Source organism: Pseudopipra pipra, chromosome 1 (genome assembly GCF_036250125.1).
Source record: "Pseudopipra pipra isolate bDixPip1 chromosome 1, bDixPip1.hap1, whole genome shotgun sequence".
In the NCBI taxonomy this organism is placed as follows: domain Eukaryota; kingdom Metazoa; phylum Chordata; class Aves; order Passeriformes; family Pipridae; genus Pseudopipra; species Pseudopipra pipra.
Genome location: NC_087549.1, coordinates 62,484,519 through 62,503,433, shown reverse-complemented (window position 1 = coordinate 62,503,433; position 18,915 = coordinate 62,484,519). Strand labels below are relative to the sequence as shown.

At 39.4% G+C, this 18,915-nt stretch overlaps 2 protein-coding genes across 6 annotated transcripts in view; one reads left to right on the top strand and one right to left on the bottom strand.

Annotated features, from left to right (window-relative positions):
- The first annotated feature begins 51 nt into the window (after nucleotides 1-51).
- Nucleotides 52-16,080, top strand: CAVIN4 (caveolae associated protein 4). Its single transcript, XM_064659159.1, has 2 exons — nucleotides 52-867; nucleotides 13,991-16,080. The coding sequence occupies exons 1-2, from the start codon at nucleotides 457-459 to the stop codon at nucleotides 14,648-14,650; spliced, it is 1,071 nt and encodes a 356-aa protein (XP_064515229.1). The 5' UTR covers nucleotides 52-456; the 3' UTR covers nucleotides 14,651-16,080.
- The window catches only part of LOC135416153 (dynein axonemal heavy chain 5-like), a 156,573-nt gene continuing 151,734 nt past the window's right edge, over nucleotides 14,077-18,915 (bottom strand). For all 5 annotated transcript variants that reach the window (XM_064658962.1, XM_064658985.1, XM_064658977.1 and 2 more), the window contains one exon: nucleotides 14,077-18,625. In XM_064658962.1, the coding sequence (XP_064515032.1) occupies nucleotides 18,407-18,625 (219 nt within the window). In that variant the 3' untranslated portion in view covers nucleotides 14,077-18,406. The remainder of the gene's footprint in view (nucleotides 18,626-18,915) is intronic.

The following is an 18,915-nucleotide window of genomic DNA, read 5'->3' as shown; positions in this document are numbered from 1 at the left end:
CCTGAATTTGTTTTGCTGGAAGAAAACAACTGTGCTAATTTTCCTGACTGCTTTTTGAATTCCCTCGGAGGAAAGCACTCCAGTAACATGAAACAAAAGTAGATCTTTAAAAATATGCAAGTTTGCTTTCCTGCTTAATTAGCAAGTTACTTAACTTTCCTGGATTAGCACTAATAACCTCATCAGTACAGAAGCGTGACCCTTTAAACGTATGTTCCTTTCCAGATATTGCTTCCTAATTTTAGGGGTTTCATGTTGCTGAAAGTATCTGAACAATCACATGTGGATATTTTATAGTCAGAAGTATTTGACCAAGCTCCAGGAGCGGCGTTTCACGCCCTACTTTGAACATTGCCGGAGCCAGCTGTCACCGTGGCTCCCTGCAACAGCGCCAGACTCACTCTGGCAGGATCACCGAAACTTCGCCTCCGTCCAACCTGGCTGAAGGCAGGCAAAATGGATCGCCGTGAAAACACCTCAGAGGCTGACAGAACACACCAAAATCGTCTCTCCAGTGTCATTGAGGAGGAAGAAGAACAAGATGCAGCTTACACTATTGTGACAGTCCTGGACAAAGTGGCCAACATTGTCGACAGCGTGCAGGCGAGCCAGAAAAGGATAGAGGAGAAGCACAGGGAGATGGAAAATGCCATCAAGACCATACAGATTGACATTTTAAAGCTTTCCCAGGCTCATGGCAATACAGGCTTCATGGTGAACAAGTTACTGCAGAAAACCAGCAAAGTCAGCTCCACCATGAAGGAGGTGCGGGCTCGTGTGGAGAGACAGAGCACCAGCGTGCGGAAGGTGAAAGCAAAACAAGAGGAGATGCTGAACAAAAACAAATTCCGGGTCGTAATTTATCAGGTAACCACAAACTTAATTTCTTGTAGTACTGTTGCTTTGCCACCTCCTTGGTAGCTGCTGGTAGGTGTTGGTTAACAAACCAAAAGATGCAGTCTCTTGAGCATGAGTTATTTTGTGCTTTCTTTAACACTGAGCTGTGCTCCTCAATGTCTTTCAGCACAAACCTCCTGATGGCAGTACACAGGGTCTATTATTAGTGTTGGTAGATTTCTGAGCCAGTGGTGTAAGATTAACTGCAGATCAGCAAGGACTATTTGCTGCCTTTCCAAAAGGTAATATGAGGCAGGTCCTGTAAATCTTGTCATACAAACCATGCCTGACATTCATCTCTGTTATTTTTTTCACCATATTAGGCAGAAGTGCAAATAGCAAAAGTGTTTTCAGTCTCTCTGGAACACAGACTTTCTTCTAACACTAATTTCAAAATGTGGTTTGTTTAACTTGCAGCGTTGCTCAGGCTCTCCTACTGCTGACAAATTGGAGCTTTTTTCATTGTCTCAGTGTATAACAGTATATGCACAAACTGAAGCTCAGACCCACAAACCCTTCATGACAAAAAGTACTCCTTTGCATGCTCTACTTCGGAAATGTTTTAACGCAGCACTGTTCTTCCAATTGTATCAGGCAATGAAATAATTTATTTTCTTTCACTAACCTTATTCTAGGATGTTCACTGTTCTTACAAATAATTGCACTTGAAAAGAAGTTTCATGATAAGTTTGAAGAGAAGTTTTATGAAATGGCATCATCTCACTTGCATCCATACAAACAGTGCAGGAAGTTCATGGGGTCTTGTCAGTGAGTGCTGTGAAACCCACTTGTTACATGGTCTGATCCTGTATTTGCTGGAACTGCCCTGTTACCCAGGTCTATAGAAAGTACGTGTTTAATCTTTTGCCAGAAGCATAGTTGCTCTTTTTTACCAGCGAGTCACCAAAGCTTCTTTCAGATGAGTTGTATTTCTCGTCAGGCATTCTTGAAAATACCACACCTCATGAGTAACACAATGCGCCCCCATCACTCAGCTTTACACCCTGCTCTTGCATCTGTTTGTACATAAATAACATCATTTGCAATGAATGGAGCCCCGTGCTTCACCGAGTATATTCACCACCATGTATGGCTGACAAATTCTTCTGCATAATCCAGCTTTCTTAACTACTTCATTTTCTACTACTGGGAAAAAATACCTAAAAAAAAAGAAAAAGCTGAAGGCAGGAAATATTACCTCTTTAATGTTATGTTAGTACCACATACAGCCAAATTGTGCCTCCTAGATTTTCTAGCTGAATGACTTACTATGCATGTTCAGGAGAAAGTATAGGCCCAATATGACCTATTATTACAGTTATTGCAAGCTGCATCATCATGATGGAATAGAAAACAGGCACTTTCACTTTTTCCTTGCAAATCATTTCCCATCTAAAGGTAATAAATATCTCTTGACTCCTCTGGTTAATGGCATAATGCCATTTCATTGATGGGCCTTTACCATAATGGCTGCAGCAGAATCAATGCTTTGAAAGCATTTGTTCTTAAAACAGTATTCATTATATAATGTAAATTTTTCTGCTAGCAAGACATGAGTTGTTGTTTATTTAAAAATATAGTAAAATATGGTGAAAATGGATTTACATGCTGCTATAAATAACAGCTGTTGATGTTTTGAGATACTTGATACAAAAGGTGGCTCTCACAATATGTGCTTTCTCTAAGAATTGCCTTCAGTGGAGTGTCTGAGCTTTCTGCTGGTTTTGCTGGACAAGAATGACCTGCACCCTATTTTGTGTGTTTAATTCTTAGTTGGTACTTTTCAGGAAGGGAACCGGCACTTTTTATTGTTCACTTTCGAGCTTCCTCTTCCCACTGTAGCTGAGAACTGCCAGTGAGAATATGAACAACTCCTTCTTTAACTTCCATTCCTTTTGTAAGGTAGATTGAAGAATCTTTTCCCACTTCCACAGAAGAGGGGCAGATATGTTGATCCGTCTGGGATCTGAGATTTAACACTTCCCTGGAGGAGGATAACTGCATCATTCCACAAAAGCTGGAACATGCTAGGTAGTCTAGGGTCCACTGAAGCTTTAAGGCACAGGTTTAGGAAAGTCTCTTTCACTCAAGTGCAGTGATTTTCACACTGTTGATTTATACCCTTGTAGGCATACTGCGGCTGTGCCAAGACCTGAATGACTGAAGCTTGGCTACGATGAGTGGGAGTCTGTTAATAGCTACAGAATCAGCATACTCCCTTCACTATATGTTACAAGTGGATATAACCAAGTTGTTGTTTACTCTGTGGTTGTGACTGATAGCTCTTCTGTAGTGAGATTTTTTTCTAATAAACCATTGTGATGAGGGCAGTGACCTGTGTGTAGCTGGTGTTGAATGCCTAGATGAGTGAGTGCATGTGGGTTTTAGTTTTAACTTTTACTGGAACATCAGCATATGAGGAAAAAGGAAATACCAATTAAATACTAAAGATTTTCTTTCTAGTGGATAGCTTTGATCTTATCATTGATAGAAGGCGTAGGCAGGTTGAAAAGGATCATTGGCTGAAAGAGATTGTTCCAAGACACCTCAGCAATGATGAAAAGAGTTGGCAATATCCTCACATTAAAAAGAGACAAAGTGATCATCCTTGAGCAGAATGATTAGGGAATTGAGCACATTAATTTTTAGAAGACCATGTGGTTGAGAAAAAGATATGATAGCAGGCAGCCCTTCTCCCCAGGCTGGCTGCATGATTAAAAATGCCAGGTTACTTAAGACTTTCTAGCGAGGTCTTTGACCCTGGAGTGCTATGTGCCCAGAGACTATAATAGGAAATACAAAGGATGTTGTAGGTTGTATAGGTCACTGCTCACTTCTGTTCAGGTTAGTCTGAATAACCAGCTGTGAGAGCTATCATTTCTCTGCAGTCAAAGAGCATTTAACAATTTAAATGATTCTGACTAAATTATTCAGAAAATAAAAGAGGGTTTTTTTTGTTGTTGTTGTTTTTTTTTAATACTGAAAGAACTTGTTTATTTTGCTTTTCTGCATGTTCTGCAAGTCCCTCTTTGAATGGGAGTGTACAGGCACCAGAAAGTCCATGTTACGGTTACTGGACTTTTTTCTGTTATTACTTCACACAAGCACCGTAACAACTTCCTGTGAAGGGAGACACATGCATTTGTTTCACTCACTGCTGTCGGACGTTTGAAATTACTGGACATGTCAAAAACCAAGTAAGGTTATGGCTTGACTGGCCTACACAATTATGCTACAACTGATTTGTTTGCCCTGCAATTGCTTCACCACCCACATGGGGAAAGGCTCGCAGAAGCATCCTTGTATATGCTGCTGATCTTATGCATATAGAAATTAAAATATAAGTGTCCTGTCCTGGCCAAAGTCCTTCTGTAGCATAATGACTAGGGCAGTAAAAATGGTGAAATCAAGATGGGGACAATTATCTGGAAACCTGAAGTGGAGACACTTTCATCTGAAGGGGCAGTTAGAAATCAGAGTGTGAGGAGCTCAGGAGATGAAGGCGCTGAGAGATCAGGCTCATGAACTTGCTGTCCATCGGCACGGAGTTTTAATTACAGCTATTCTGAGCCAAGCCTGTGAGAGTAACTGTGACAGGAAAGGCAGCAAATATAACACTTCTATTTAGAAACAGACAAAGGAAATCATGTGAACCATTGCCATTAATCTGGTACCATTTGGGCATGAGAATGGCAGGCTCTAAAGGGCTCTGCAGAACAGTATCCTTAGTAGCATGAAGTTTAATAGCTCACCAAGGGCAGATTGTGCTAGGTAGTTCATATTAGTTCATTTTTCTGTTTTGCAGAAACATGAGAGATCTTATCCTTTCTCATATTTATGTACCTGGTATTTTACTTCATAACAGATAATCTGGAAAAACAACAGGTAACAGTGGATTGTGTTGAAATTGGAAGTGAGGCTTGCGATGGGTTTCTGAAAGTGTATGTGTTTCTAAGACCATTTTTGTCAACTGTGTAATGTTTTCATTAAAAATCTCAGCACAGAAAAGGTGTAATGCTCAAAATTAGGAGCTGTCAGTTCACAGAAAGAAATATAGATGTAAAACCAAACTATCTTTACAGCTATAATAGTGTTAATTTGAGTGTACATGGTGCCAATTCCTGTACTTTTAGTAGAAACCCCTTTTAGTTTGTGTTCTGAAGCCCCACTGTTTAGAAAGGACAGAAAATGGAGTGTTAGTTTCTCTCAAAATGACGGAGACCCCACTCGATGTCATGGCTCTTCAAAAAATTAAATGTGGACATAACAGGCTTCAGGCAAGATGTTTCCAGAACTGGTAGAAATGCCCAGTGCCCTAGCCCAGAATACCTCAGAGCCTGCCTGGACTACTATGGACAGCTCTGATCATCCCTCTTGAAATAAATTTCTTGTGTTCAAACTGAAGAGGTTTTGAAAACAGCTACCAGGAATGGGATCAGAGGAATGGGAAGCCCTGGTAAATAAGAGAAGACCAGGAGGTCCTAGCTTGCTTTAGTTCATCAAGACAAGAGGCTAAGTGAGGTTGTGGATGTCATTTATACATATGTTTGGGCACAGATGAGGAGTCCAGTAAAGAAAAATGTCACAATGATGAAATGGGTGTAAATTGTCCGTGAGTCAGATCTGAAACCAGAAATGTGTCTCTCCAGCCCTGGAGACATCAGGATCTGGACAAAGCCTTCTTCTAGAACCCATGGGGAGAGAACAAAACTTAAATTGCTAATAAAGTGGAGCCTGAAAACTTAATGGGAAGAAAATGGTGTAAGTTGACTACCTGTGACAACAGAGCACTGGCCGCAGCAGCCTAATGACACAGGGCCTTTGTTGGAGTCTTGTAGCAGAAACCTTATAAATATTTTTACAGCTGGAACAGGTAATTGCTTTTGCTGAGAATACAGAGAATAAAATAAACCCAACGGTTGTGTCACAGAGTGACAACCTCTCTTGCAAGAGCCTTTGTTTGCAGTGGTGGGCCCAGTGCTTCAGTCCAAAGTGCAGAGCTGGCCCTGTGCTGTGCCACTTGTGGAGAGGCAGGGCCAGCCCTGAGGTACTGAACACAGCCAAGGAGATCATAAATTACCTGTGCTTTTTAAAAAAAAAAATCAAAAGCTTTCAACCAGCTAAGGAAAAACTGTTTTTCTAGTGACATGTTTGCAAGGAACAAGGAGAAAGGAAAATGAAAAAAAAAAAAAAGGCACTTATGGGCTATTTCTGTGTTCCTAAGATGAAATAGGTTGCATATTTCACAGCAGATCATAGCAGATTATAAACTTGACTTAACACTGTTTGATTTGGTGATCCCACACCTGTTCCATTGCAATGATCCTCACAGGTGGACAGGCTGTCGTTTTTGCAGGGCTGCCACTGATTTTTCTCCACCTGTTAGCACTGAGTGGTGGAAACAACTGATCTTAATTTACGTTTGCACTGTATGCAGTTGTTCAGGGCTTTGCTTGTGGTTGCCCTGCAAGCCAGCAGAAGAGTGTAGTTGCACCATGAGCTTCCTGTGTTGTGCTTCTTCTCCGTGGTCCTAGAGACTGCTTGGAACAACTTACCACCAGGAGCTGTGGCTTGCTGCTGTGGGCTCACATGTATCTTGAAATGGAATCATAGAATCCCTTAGGCTGGAAAAGACCTCTAAAGATCATCAAATCCAGCCATTCAGCAATACCCCTCGTTCCTGAGGCACAGATTTGGGAAAGGACTTGACTGGGGACATGCAGATGGGATTCATTCTCAGCACTACTGAAGGTAGCTGAACCTTGCAATTTATTCCTATAGTACAGGAATAAAGTTGATCAAAACAGCACAGGCACAGACATGAGGAATATGTAAAGTCACTAACAGCAAGTTTAGGGTCTGGGACAGGATTCATCTTCCTGGGCATTGAACATTATTAATGCAAATGTTTGTACGTTTGGCCTATAGATTCCCTTCAAGCAAGGAGAGGGAAGTGTATGGAGCCTGATTTGCTCGACCTGTTGTAGATGTCTGCTGGATACAGTTTCTACATTATAAGTATCTGTTCCTCCTGTTTAGTTGAAAAGTTGTTCAGAAATGAGTTCATATGGAGGCACAGTTGCTTGGGCACAAAAGTTCAGCAGCTCCTGATGACTGTCTGGCTTTCACTTGTACTTGATAGCACTTTCCTGGTCTAGCTGACTTGTAGGAGCAGTCATCTTGTGATGAATGAATGAATCAAAACATTAACGAATGTACTTTTTTGTCTTATCACACCTTGTGATGCTTTTTCTACTTCACTGACAACAGGCTTCCAGAAAAATTGGAAGTGAGAAATTTCATCAGTTTGACTTCAAACCTGCAGACTGACCTGCAGAGCTATTCCCTGGTCTAGCACCATAAAACAATAGCAAAGCAAGGAAAGTGTGCAGCTTTTGTTTTCCCCTGGAGCTGCAGTTGTCCTTTTTATGCAGCATGTGGTGGCCTGAAGCCAAGAGCTTCTCCAGCTGATGTGGAGCAACTGAGTAGTGCTCGCTCGTTGACTGCAGCGAGTTACAGAGAACCATAATGAGAGAATGAGCTGGATTTCTTTGTAGTCATTGTACGGCGATGGTTGAATTAATGAATTTCTATCAGAATTTAAATAAAAAGGATGTGTATTAGCCTTCACAGAAGAGAAATAAGTGGGGCTGACTGTTCTGGCTGGGCTACTTTTCCATTATGTAAAAATAATTCTAGAAGCAAGCAATAGCACTTAGTCATAAAGTCTTACACGCTGAAGTGTTTATTCTCTGTCTACTTTACTTGATAAAACTCCTTAGGTGGCCTTTTAAAATAATCCTATTTCTCTCTCATCTGAGCAGCTTCTTGGCCTGATGGCAGAGATTCTAAAATGACATGTTTGCAGAAGAAATGAAGGGATCACTTGAGATTTATAAAGCTTCATTCTTAACTGTTAGAATATGAGTAAAAGTGCTGAGTGATTTGTAATTGGTTATTCATCAGTGGTTTCATATTGATTTAGAGCACAATTTTAAGGAGATATTTTAGGGATTTACCTTGGCTACCAGTTTGAATAACAAATCAATCATTCAACATGCAAATTTCTAGGACTTTTTTAAACGCTGCAGCAATGCAGTTTCCTGCCCATAAGCTGCCCATCATTTGCATCACCAGTTGTAATAGACGTGGCAGTGGTGCCAGACCACGTCTGGCCAGACCATTTTGCTGCTTTGTGCTCTGCTTCAGAATTATCAAGTGATCACCAGTTAGTCCCATTTGTGCTTATGTTAATCAGCACCTGCACCTTCCCTGTCACACATCCCAAGGCTGAAAGATAGTTGCTCTGACCTTTTCCCTGTGCCACACAATAACTCCAAGGTATGGAGTTTCATCAGTCTCTGTTCCCTACTTATGCCGGGAGCAGTTTTGTTAGGATCATTTTGAGCCTTCATTTTATATATGCATATATACAATATATAATTTTATCTATATATTATTTCATATATATATAAATTGAATTATTTATTTGGCCATTCTGGCTTTCTCTGCTATATTTTTAACTTTAAAAAGCTTTGTTCTGCTAAAGTATTGGTTGAAATTAAATAATAGTTGAGAGCTGATAACAGTTGCCTTTATTTAAGCTGGTTAGAGTTACACTTCAAAACTATTTGAAAAGAGAACACAAAACCAGTTTATAGCATTTCTAGCAAATATTTACATGTAAAACAATGTATTACCTTTTTTTTTTCTCCTTGCCAACTTTGGAAGCTCAGTCTGGGCTTTGAAATACACGCCTAAAATACATGTGCCAAGAAACATGAAAGGACAGCGGAAGTAAAGCTCTTGAACTGGCTACATTCATTAAAATGACCTCATATTCCATTGGTTTTTATTTTCAAATGGCAAAATTATTACTGAAAGTATCATTAAAAGTGTTATTGTACTTCAGTATTTTTGTACAGTGACATTATATCACTGCTTCATCTAGCAAATCAAGTGAACTCTAAAATAAACACATATTTTCTTTAGGAAAATAAAAGTACTGCTGCTATTAATTATTGATCCCGTCTGTGCTTCCATAGAGTAGAAATTTAGATAAGAAGGTTGTGAGGGAATCTTTTCAACAGCCCTTTTTCCTTTTCCTAGCATCACTGTCCTCGCTGAAGGCATGACATTTTTCCAGCAGCCCCCTTTGGTTTATTTGCTCCTTAGAGCAGCAGTAAGAGTGAAAAGTGCTATTAGAGCTGACCTGATCTTTGCCAGGACACCACTGCTGCAAAATATCTGAGACATTGCTAAACAGTTTGCTCTGCCATTTCCTCTCTTTCCCTGCCCAGAGATGAGAAGAGCCTGACTGTGCAGGCAGGGTTATCAAGCAGGCACATTTTGAGACAGTCTCTTTTCACCTGCGTGTTTCAATTATCTGAGCATCACCACCTCAAGAGTCTCATTGTGTTGAGTAGGGGCATTGCCACATTTAAGATTATTTACCTACTTGTGTTTTTTTTCTGTGAGGTGAAAAAGTCAGCACCTTGCACTTTGTGCAGTTTAAGGAGCAGGCGCGTTAGCCTTCTTTCATAATGCCTTGCTATATCCCATGGGAAAAAATGCTACTCCTGTGATCCCTTCCTTGAGATCAGAAGACACCTGCAATGCCTGCAAACTACGGTCTTCCATGGGTGCAGAGCAGCCAGAAATTTGGAAGCCAGTGAAAAACTTGACGAGTGAAAGGAGTGTGATAAGGACACAGGCTATGTCCCCTTAAAAATTTTCTAATTGTGAATTAAATTGAAATGAGAGCAGAGGGTGAAAATGTCAGTGATGGAGTCAGACTTTGTTGGGAACCCAGTGTTTGAAACATTTGGATTTCAATATTCTCTGTCCCTGGAGCCATCCATTCAAATTAATGCTATGCTGGCCTTTTTCACCAAAGCTGAGGTTTACTCATAAGTTTACTTTGCAATTCAGCCAGGCCTCTAAAAGCTCAAACTTCTTTGGCTGGGCATATTTGAGAGGTTAAATACTCAAAAAATAGGAAAAACCATATTTCAGGTTTAAGATGCTTTCTTAGCAAACTTGCTGTGCCAGGGGCATCACCAACCACTCCTGAATTGCACAATTGTTCGGTTATGATCTTATAAAGTTATGTCTGTTAAAGTTGTTTCTTAAGCAGTGGATCTAGCTACCCTTACTGCTTTGTGGCCTCTGTATCTCTCCCCCTGTCCAGCTACAAAGGTCTCCAGAATTTTCCCTTATCATTCAACCAATACTTTCAGTCCCTTCTTTGTTACCACAGAACCTGAAGTCTTTCTCCTTTCAGAGTTCATTTCCTTCAACACACATGCATTTCTCCAAAACATTTCCGGTTTCAACAATACACTATCTAACCTGATTTCTTTCTCCCCTATCCCCTCTCACTTCTATTCATAACACACACCTCCTCTTCTCAGCACCCTTGTCCTCTGCTGAAGACATCAAGTCCAGATCTACAGGCAAGGTACCTGGGCCATGGCATTTTTCCTCAGAACAGACATCAGCTGAAGGGACAGATGGACTGACTCAAAACACAGCCAGCTTTGCAGTAGAGATCTTATTTCTTTGTGTCTGAACTCCATTCTCAAATTGGTGTAAAATGCCCAAATGTTTCTGTGTTAGTGGAAAGGCTGAGAAGGTGGGATATGCATAATGTAAGTGTATATGTTACACTCCTTGTATTAAAACAAGACATCTTCCAAATTAACCGCTTACAGCATGAACATACCAACTTTTTTCTTGGAAGAAAAAGAAAAAAAATTGTTTTGTTTAAAAGGTCCAAGTCTGTTTTCAGTGTGTTGAGCAGAGGATAACTTATAAGGAGGTTATGGCCGATGAGCAATTATGGCTAGTGAGCACTTTCTGCAGGTGCTCCATCTAGGAGGAGGGGTGAAAGGGAAGGGGAATGCTCAGCTTCCACAGATTTGTGTTCTGATTCTGGCCTGTGCATGTCTTTGGTATTTGCTAGTAGGCAAGGCAAGCAGAGCACGTCATATGTATTAATGGCCCATGTGACTGCATGCCTCTTTGTTCAAGAAATCATGTTAAAAATAACTGAATGTTTGGTATCATCTTTTACTGTGAAATAATCTCCTGTCCTCATTTTAGATCCTCCCTTAGCTAGGAAGAATCCTTCCTAGCAAAATGCTTAAGCAGATTTTTAACTAAAAGCTTGCCAGCAGCATCATCAATGGCTCAACTCCCTTCTCACCCTCCCCTAAGATCAGACTGCTCAGTCCTACTGTTTTGAGTCCCATCTGCTTTCCAGACAAAGAGAAAGCTGTCACCCCATTTAGGGCTTTGTTCTGTGCTGCTGAAATCAGTAGGTGTTTGGTCTTTGGTTTTAGCGAGTCTATAAAGGAGCTGGTAGCTATATGCTGTGACTGCATCTGTTTCCCACCTGGTACTAAAACTTCTTGTTCCTGCTTTAGGAAGGATGAGCTACTCTCTTCTCTCTGCCCTACTGGTACCTAGTGATTAAAAGAAATGGGTAGGAGCAGGAGAGAGAAAGGAAACAGATGAGAAAGTTCACCTACTGAGCCTAAATCACTGTATTTTTATTCTGATACCTCCCTAACATGCTAGACAGGTTCACTAATACTTTCCGCTTTGGTAACATCCAGAAATCTTGAGAGGAGATAGAAACTCACACTAATTTTTTGCCTTGCTACGTTTGACTCTTCAAGATGTGTGCAGAAATCAAGGAAAAGGAGAAAATCCAAGTTTTGGCAAAAATCATTCTGAGACTCTGTAGAAGAATGAAAATGTTTCTCAGGATCTGTGACTCTAGATTCTATCTCTTATCTACAAGACCTTCATCCCTCATGTTACTGCTCATAACTTTTAATTCTAACATGTCTATGTGAAAGTTAAAGCACTCTCTTCTTTAGCTAATAGACTAAAGGTAAATACAGTAATAAATGTAAATACAAGAAAAATCTTCATATGAAAGGCATACTCCTCTCACCATATTGTATTCATCTCTGTATTTACTGAAATTTCAGAATAGTCATTCTGGAAATATTTTTGTTACCATTTCAGCTGAAGGACTGGGCTATAATTTAAAAAATTTGAGGAATTATTACCCAGCTGTGTTTTAGTTAATTTTCAGAAAAGAAGGGATTATGTTTATATATAGAAGTCTTTATATAATTAATGTTAATTTGCACATGTTAATGAAGATGATTACTAGCAAAGCATTGTAGTTTTGTTCCTGCTGATTTTGACAGATGAGTTGAATAACATTCTGCTGTAATCAATGTAACATAATTTGTCCCTATTTTTTCTATGCATTAACAACTATTTTACTAGAGGGTTTTTATTGAAGCCAAGGCATGATGACAGGTTCCCAAGTGGGCTTTGTCTGTCAAATAGCTCAATGTATGTTATTTTATGTATTACTATTACTCTGTAAAATAGCATGACTCACTACTATATGAGTCACTGTGAAAAATGACAGACATCTTTTTGGCTGGAAGTAAGTTCACAGCAAAATATTCAGTAAGCCTGACTTGCTATTCATGGGTTCACAACTTCTGATATCTTTCTTTTTGTCTGCATTAGAATGATAATACTAACTGTAGAGTCCTGAAACTATCATGCCTCAGAAATCAGCTGAAGTAGTTAGTAGTAATGGGAAACATATTAGAGAAGTTTTATATAGCTGCTGTGCCTGTATGTACCCCAAAGGGCTGCTCGTCTTGGGAAAAGAGCACACACATGTAAACAGCTGGTAGGGAAAAACAGGGTGTTGTCATCCTCTCATACACCTCCTGCAAGTTATGATTCTTCTACTCTGCATACACTAGTACTTCTAGATAGAAGTGACTTACTGACACTGAGCCACAAATCTTTACTGTCCATGTAGACAGCAGTCTTCAGATCAGGGAAACAACTGTATTAGGAGATTCTCCCTGTTCAGATATGGCTCCCTTCATTGCCATAAGCTTTTCTCACTTTTTTTTTTTTTTATGTCCTTAACCACTAAGTGAATCTTGGTAAATTTTTTGTTTACTGTGGACAGCTTTTGGAAATCTTCCGTGTCTTTGAGATTTGAGCCTCTAGTAATTTTTCTTTGGAGAGGCTGCATGAATTCCTAATGCTAAGATATGCAGCTGATACCCACTGGATGAATAATACAAATATGTATATATGTCCCTCTATATGCCCAGGGAGGTGGTGGAGTGACCGTCCCTGGTGGTATTTAAGAAGAGACTGGATGTGGCATTTAGTGCCATAGTCTAGTTGATTAGGTGGTGTTAGGTCAAAGGTTGGACTCGATGATCTCAGAGGTCTTTTCCAACCTGGTTGATTCCATGATTCTAATTCTGCATGCTCATACAGGCCACCAAACTCACCACAGGAGATAGAGGTGCTTGTTCGGAGTTATCGTATGTTTCCAGATGGAACAAATGAAGCTCACCTCAGCAATGGTGCAGGTGCTGAGGAAATTATATGGAACTGGGTTTACTGAATAGCATCTCGTTCCTTTAATGACTTCGTCCCGTTGTGGAGCCAGCACATGTAAGTTAATATGCTGGAGTTCATTCCCTTCTGGGCAGCAACAGAAATGTTTGCTAAACTCCAAATAGTAAAAAATGGACAATGTCTTGGTAACAGTAGAGGACTGAAGCTACTGGTATCATTGAGGTGCTTGTTTGGAGAGTGTACAGCTGACACAAGCACAAGAGCCTCTTTTGTCTACAGGATGTCTGCTGTTATTGGTGAGGAATAATGGATCTAGGTCCAATCCCAGAGAAGCAGATAAGGTCCAAAAAAATAAATGAACTATACAAGTCTGCTCTGAAAACCATTAGAGGCCAGTACTCATAGGACTATTGCATTCATTAATTTCAGGTAGAACTACAGTGAAAAGAAATCTTTAATCGAGCAGTCTCTACAGAACTTGGCAAAGGTTTCTTTTGCCGTTTGTATTCTGCATAGATCAAGTACGATGGTACAAGCCTAACTTACTATGTTACAATATTATATTTCAGCTAGCTTTAACTAACTGCAAGTCAACCAAAAAAAAAATGCATGAATCACCATCCTTTTGAAATACACTTGCTGGAAGATGACTCTGTGCTTTCATTCACAGGAGGAAACCGAGTGTCCTTCATCTCTCTCTGTTATCAAAGAGATGACAGCAGGTGAAACTCTAGAGGACGATTTTTTCCCACCTGATGATCTGTCTTCTGATGAAGAATATTATATAGAAGAAAGCAAAGCAACCAAGTTCAAGAAATCAGGCATGAGGCGCATTGATGATATCAAAAAGGCATTTTCAAGGGAAAATATCCAAAAGACAAGACAAAATTTTGGCAAGAAGGTAAACAGGCTTCAAACTAGGATAGTGACCCCTGAGAGGAGAGAGAGGATCAGGCAGTCAGGAGAGAGACTGAAACAATCTGGGATAAGGATGAAAAAAACCATTTCACAAGCTGCCCCAACAAAGGAGATGTTCAAGATCCATAAAAAAAATAAAGAACGAACAGGAGCCGAAGGTCAGGAGGGGATCCAGGAAGCCGGTGTACACATTGCTTCTGAGCTCACAGCAGCAGAGCCCTTCACTGAAGAAATCTCTTACACAGAAGTGATCACTAAGGTAAAGAAAGACAAGAATAGTGCAACAAAAAGTGCTTCCCAGTCAACTGAAATAGGAGTGACTCTCCCAGAAGTTGTTCTTAAGCAGGAAAGAAAAGAAGGAGAAGGAGGTGATGATGGCGTCCCTTTGCTAGACTTAAAGCAATCAGCATAAGGAATCAATGAGCAAACACACCATACTGTCCTTACTGAACAAGAGAGAACACAGTATGTACTCACTCAGCTTTTGAAAAATGTGTGAATTCGTGTTATATCACAAAATGTGTTGGTGTTGTTCTATCATTTACACAGATGTCTCTAGTGTTGTCTTCCTGACAAGAGTCAAGCCATGCAAACTGAATGAAGGGGCTCCCCCTCTGTCTTGGCGTGTGCCGATAGCCATCATTAACCCAAATGGAACTCACAGTGTTAAAGGGAGATGGAAATCTGCATTTTCAAGATTGATTTAGCAGTCACTTTACAGCCTAATCACTCTCATTGTTTTATGTACAATTGTATAAAATTTATTTCCATTATCTTACACCAACTCATCTAATCAGAAAACAGTAACAAAGCTATTACTTTGTATTAGCAAAAGGAAGTACTATGGAAAATGTCATTTAGCTATTCAAATATTATCATCAAAGGGCCCTCACAGAAATGGCAGAGGATATTCCTGCTTTATCCAAGGTATGAAAAAATGGGGCAGGAATGATAAGGTTTAGAGTAAATTCTCTTTCTTCTTATTGGAAAAGAGAAGCTCCTGAAATGACTACAAATTATTTCCAGAGTTCTGAAACAGGAAAGTCCAATGTAAGTAAGCAATGCATTTTCTGCTCTTATGGAGAAAGAATAAAAAGAAGAAGAAATATTCAGTATGGAATAGCGGGAGGAAAAAAGAATTTCGTGTTTCAAAAAAATGAGATTGTGAGAAAGGCAATGGTATGAAGCAGTGAAAGTGGAATAAGATGTATGTGCAGGTTCTGGATAAATAGAAAGAAAAATTAGAATATTGTAACCGAAGTTTCCTTGAGTTCCGTAAACAAATTATTATTCTATACATAGGATCATACGGCTTATGTGCAAAACCGACCAGACAAGGGAATTATTTTGTTTTCTGCTCTCTGGGCTTTTTCAGAGCTGCACTGCAATTAAAATCTATTCTACAAAGTCACAGATGTACAGGGCCAATCCATAACCCAATTCTTTTTTTCCGATCATCATCATTATCGACCAGCCACAGCCTCAGGGATTATGAGACAGACACCCTTTGGAGTATGGAATGCTGTTTATTTGCAACACTCCGGAGCCAGTGCCCTGACATCAGATATGTTTGTAAACATGACTGTACACTGATATGGGGTGCAGAACTGTATTGCTCTCTTCATTCTTAAATGGAGTTGCCTTCAAAGCACTTATCTAAAGCAATGTTAGTCATTACTATCTGTGTGAAACTTGTACAATATTGCCAAAAGCTGTATGATTGTATTTAATATCTCGGATTCATTTTAACAGCAGAGCATAACTTGGTTATCTATATACATTGTTTGAAGACTCCTAGCTAATTGTTAATCTCTAATTTAAATACAATTAGTTTGATTTCAAGTATTCTGCCTGCCAGTTCTTTCATTTAGTCTGGTGTACATCCCATTTGAAGTGAAACAGCTTTAGCAATAGTAACTAGGGAACACTGGTTGTGGAAGGTCAATGTTATACTATGTCAGTGACTTTTCAAATCAAATTAATGTTGTCAGATTGGGAGCAGCCACTCCACTGCATGGAAGAGCAGGATAGGGCAAGAGAGGGAGTCAGGGAGAGGAAGACATTTCTTTCAACAGTAAATTGTATATCTCTGCTCTCCTGTAATTACATGCAAAAAGAAAAAAAAAAAGAGGTTTTGCTTATAGGATAGATTGGAGGTTTTGTTTGGTGTGTTTTTACCAGTTACATGAAGTCTTTCTGGAATCAAGTGACTTTATGTTTTTCTTCCAGTTCCATATCAAACTATAGCTATCTTCAGTGAAGTACTGATTTGTCTTGTTCTTCAGGAATATGACCTGCATTCTGTTCTGCAAGATTTGGCATTTTCCTAAACTAGCAAACAAGGTTTAGTTATGGAAATGAAAATGTTGGAGTTCAAGTAAGTTATTTCCTTGCATTTTTATACAGCAGAACACTAAGTGCTAGAACATAATTGCCTATAGATTTTCTTTATATAGCATTTAGTGTTCTCATTTTACTTGACAAAGAAAGGAAGTGATGCAGTTTCCAATCAAAGTTAATTTACTCCATGTCCCCTCATACAGGTGGGGGATGAGGAGAACGCTATGGTTTGCAACCTTAGTTTCTATGTAACAGTACAACCTTTTGCTGCTTGAAGTCTCTATCTTTTTCATAATTTCTGAGATCAATGATTGTGAAGCCAAATCCTTCAGCCTTCTCAGAAACAAAATTCTCAATGAAATTGTTTGACATACAGCTGTATTGGAGGGAGGTCTGCTGTATATTTTTTTGAACAGTTGGTGTCACTTGGAAAGATAATCTTGCCAGCACTGTTGCTCCTGGCTTAGTAGAAGAAAGGCACCCTGTTCCTGTCTGCTCTGTTTTCCAAGAAGAAAGCTGGCACTTTCCACTTAGTTGTGGGTGGGAGTGTGAATATCAAACTTCCTCATGGAAAGAGCCCTGTAATTGCTAACTGCAGAGTAAAACTGGTTATGGGAAGGGATGAACTACTTTCTTATACACTAGCTGAAAGTAAAATGAAGTGTTTATGCAAAAATTGAAAGTGTTTACAAGGAGACAAAAAACTATTAACAAAACACCCGACTGCAAGCCCTTCTTTCATAACATCCAACAGCAATTTCTTTTGCTTTGAATTTGCGCTATGAAAAAAACCAAACACGTTTTCTGCCAATAGCTGTCTGTCTATTAAAAGAGAAGTAGCAATCACCCTTCAGTTACAGGGTAGAGAGCAATGGTGGTTAACACAAAAATAACTTCAACCATTTCAGGTGAACCTACTCCCAGAAATGGCCTGTGTGTCATTTTCTATTTTTTTTTAACCTAAACTGATGCAAAATGCAGAATAAAAAACAGTTAAGAAGTTTGAGTTTGTAGGATTCAGGCAGTAATGCAAATGAAATGAGAGCTGAACTAGTGTTCGGATGTGTTTACTGAGAAAAGTTTCAAAACCTTTTTCCCACTAATAATGGGGTGCGTGCACAGTTTCCTTATAAGGGGATACAGGTTTAGAAATTAGTTAATATGTGCAAAGGCCACTACTTGTGCAAAGATAAACATGTCTGATTGTACAGCTTCTACGATCATTTACATAAACAAGTGACTGTTAAAGAAAATGCTGGTATCCATTAGTAAAAAGACCGAGTAAGTTTACAAATGCAAAATCAAAGGAACTGTGCATTGGAATATATGCAGATAGACATAAAGTTTTACCATATGTTTAATTCTCTTGCCATTACAGATTTAATAATGCTATGGATGATAAGTTTTTAACTACAAAGTTGAACTTAAAAATAATTGTATTATATTATGAAAAAATCTTGTATTAAGGAAAAAGAACATCTACAAAAGAACGACTATAAATCTTAGAGCAGTTGTCACTATCATTTTTTCATAGTGATTCCATTATGAGCAAGTTATTTGATTATATTATCACTTGGTTTGTAACAGTTGCCAAATTTTACATCTGCAAATGTTTTCCCTCTGATAATCCCAGGATAAATACATTTAGTATTTTTGCTGTGAACAGAGTCAACTGATCTATGTGCAATTAACACAATATGTATACATCATTTGTTAATTCCCGCACCCCTATGAGAAGGTAGCCACCACTTTGACAATAACAATGCAAGTCCTACTGGCTGCAGCTAAATCTTACTAGGTTGTTCTTTTTTTTAATAGCTATCTGTCCCTATTTTGTACTGCAGAGCAGTGCAACCCCCCTTAAAGTCCAATGATCAGGATTCTGCACTGTTTTCAGATATAAAGAGAAAATGTATGTTAGATCTGTTCTCCGAGGCTTTTTGTAGACAGGGCAGGAGTACACATTTCCTTGTTGCTTCTTTGGGTCATTTAGTGCTGTCGTGCTAACAGCATACACGTGGACCACAGGAAGACTTGTGAACAGCACCTGAGAATGTTGAAAGAGACACAGGGCTCAGCATTAGAGAAGCAGGATAGCGAATCTGAATCTAAACTCTAGAACTAGACTCAGTAAAGGCCTTCAGCAAAAGTGCCAGTAACTCAGGAGAGGTACATGCAAGAACAGAAGTCCTACGCTTGCTACTACATTGAGTCTAAGCCTGTGGCAGCTCCAGGACAAGACATCAGGAAGCCTGATGGAAGGAAAGGAAAGCAGCGGAAACCTGGAAAACTGCATGCCATGGAAGTAGATGGAAAAATGACAGCGTGGTTCTAGGA

Bases quoted from the DNA above. Each gene is read 5' to 3' on its own strand.
- CAVIN4 (XM_064659159.1), top strand. From the start codon at position 457: ATGGATCGCCGTGAAAACACCTCAGAGGCTGACAGAACACACCAAAAT. The intron at 868-13,990 runs GTAACCACAAAC...TTTCATTCACAG, and splicing joins TCCGGGTCGTAATTTATCAG to GAGGAAACCGAGTGTCCTTC.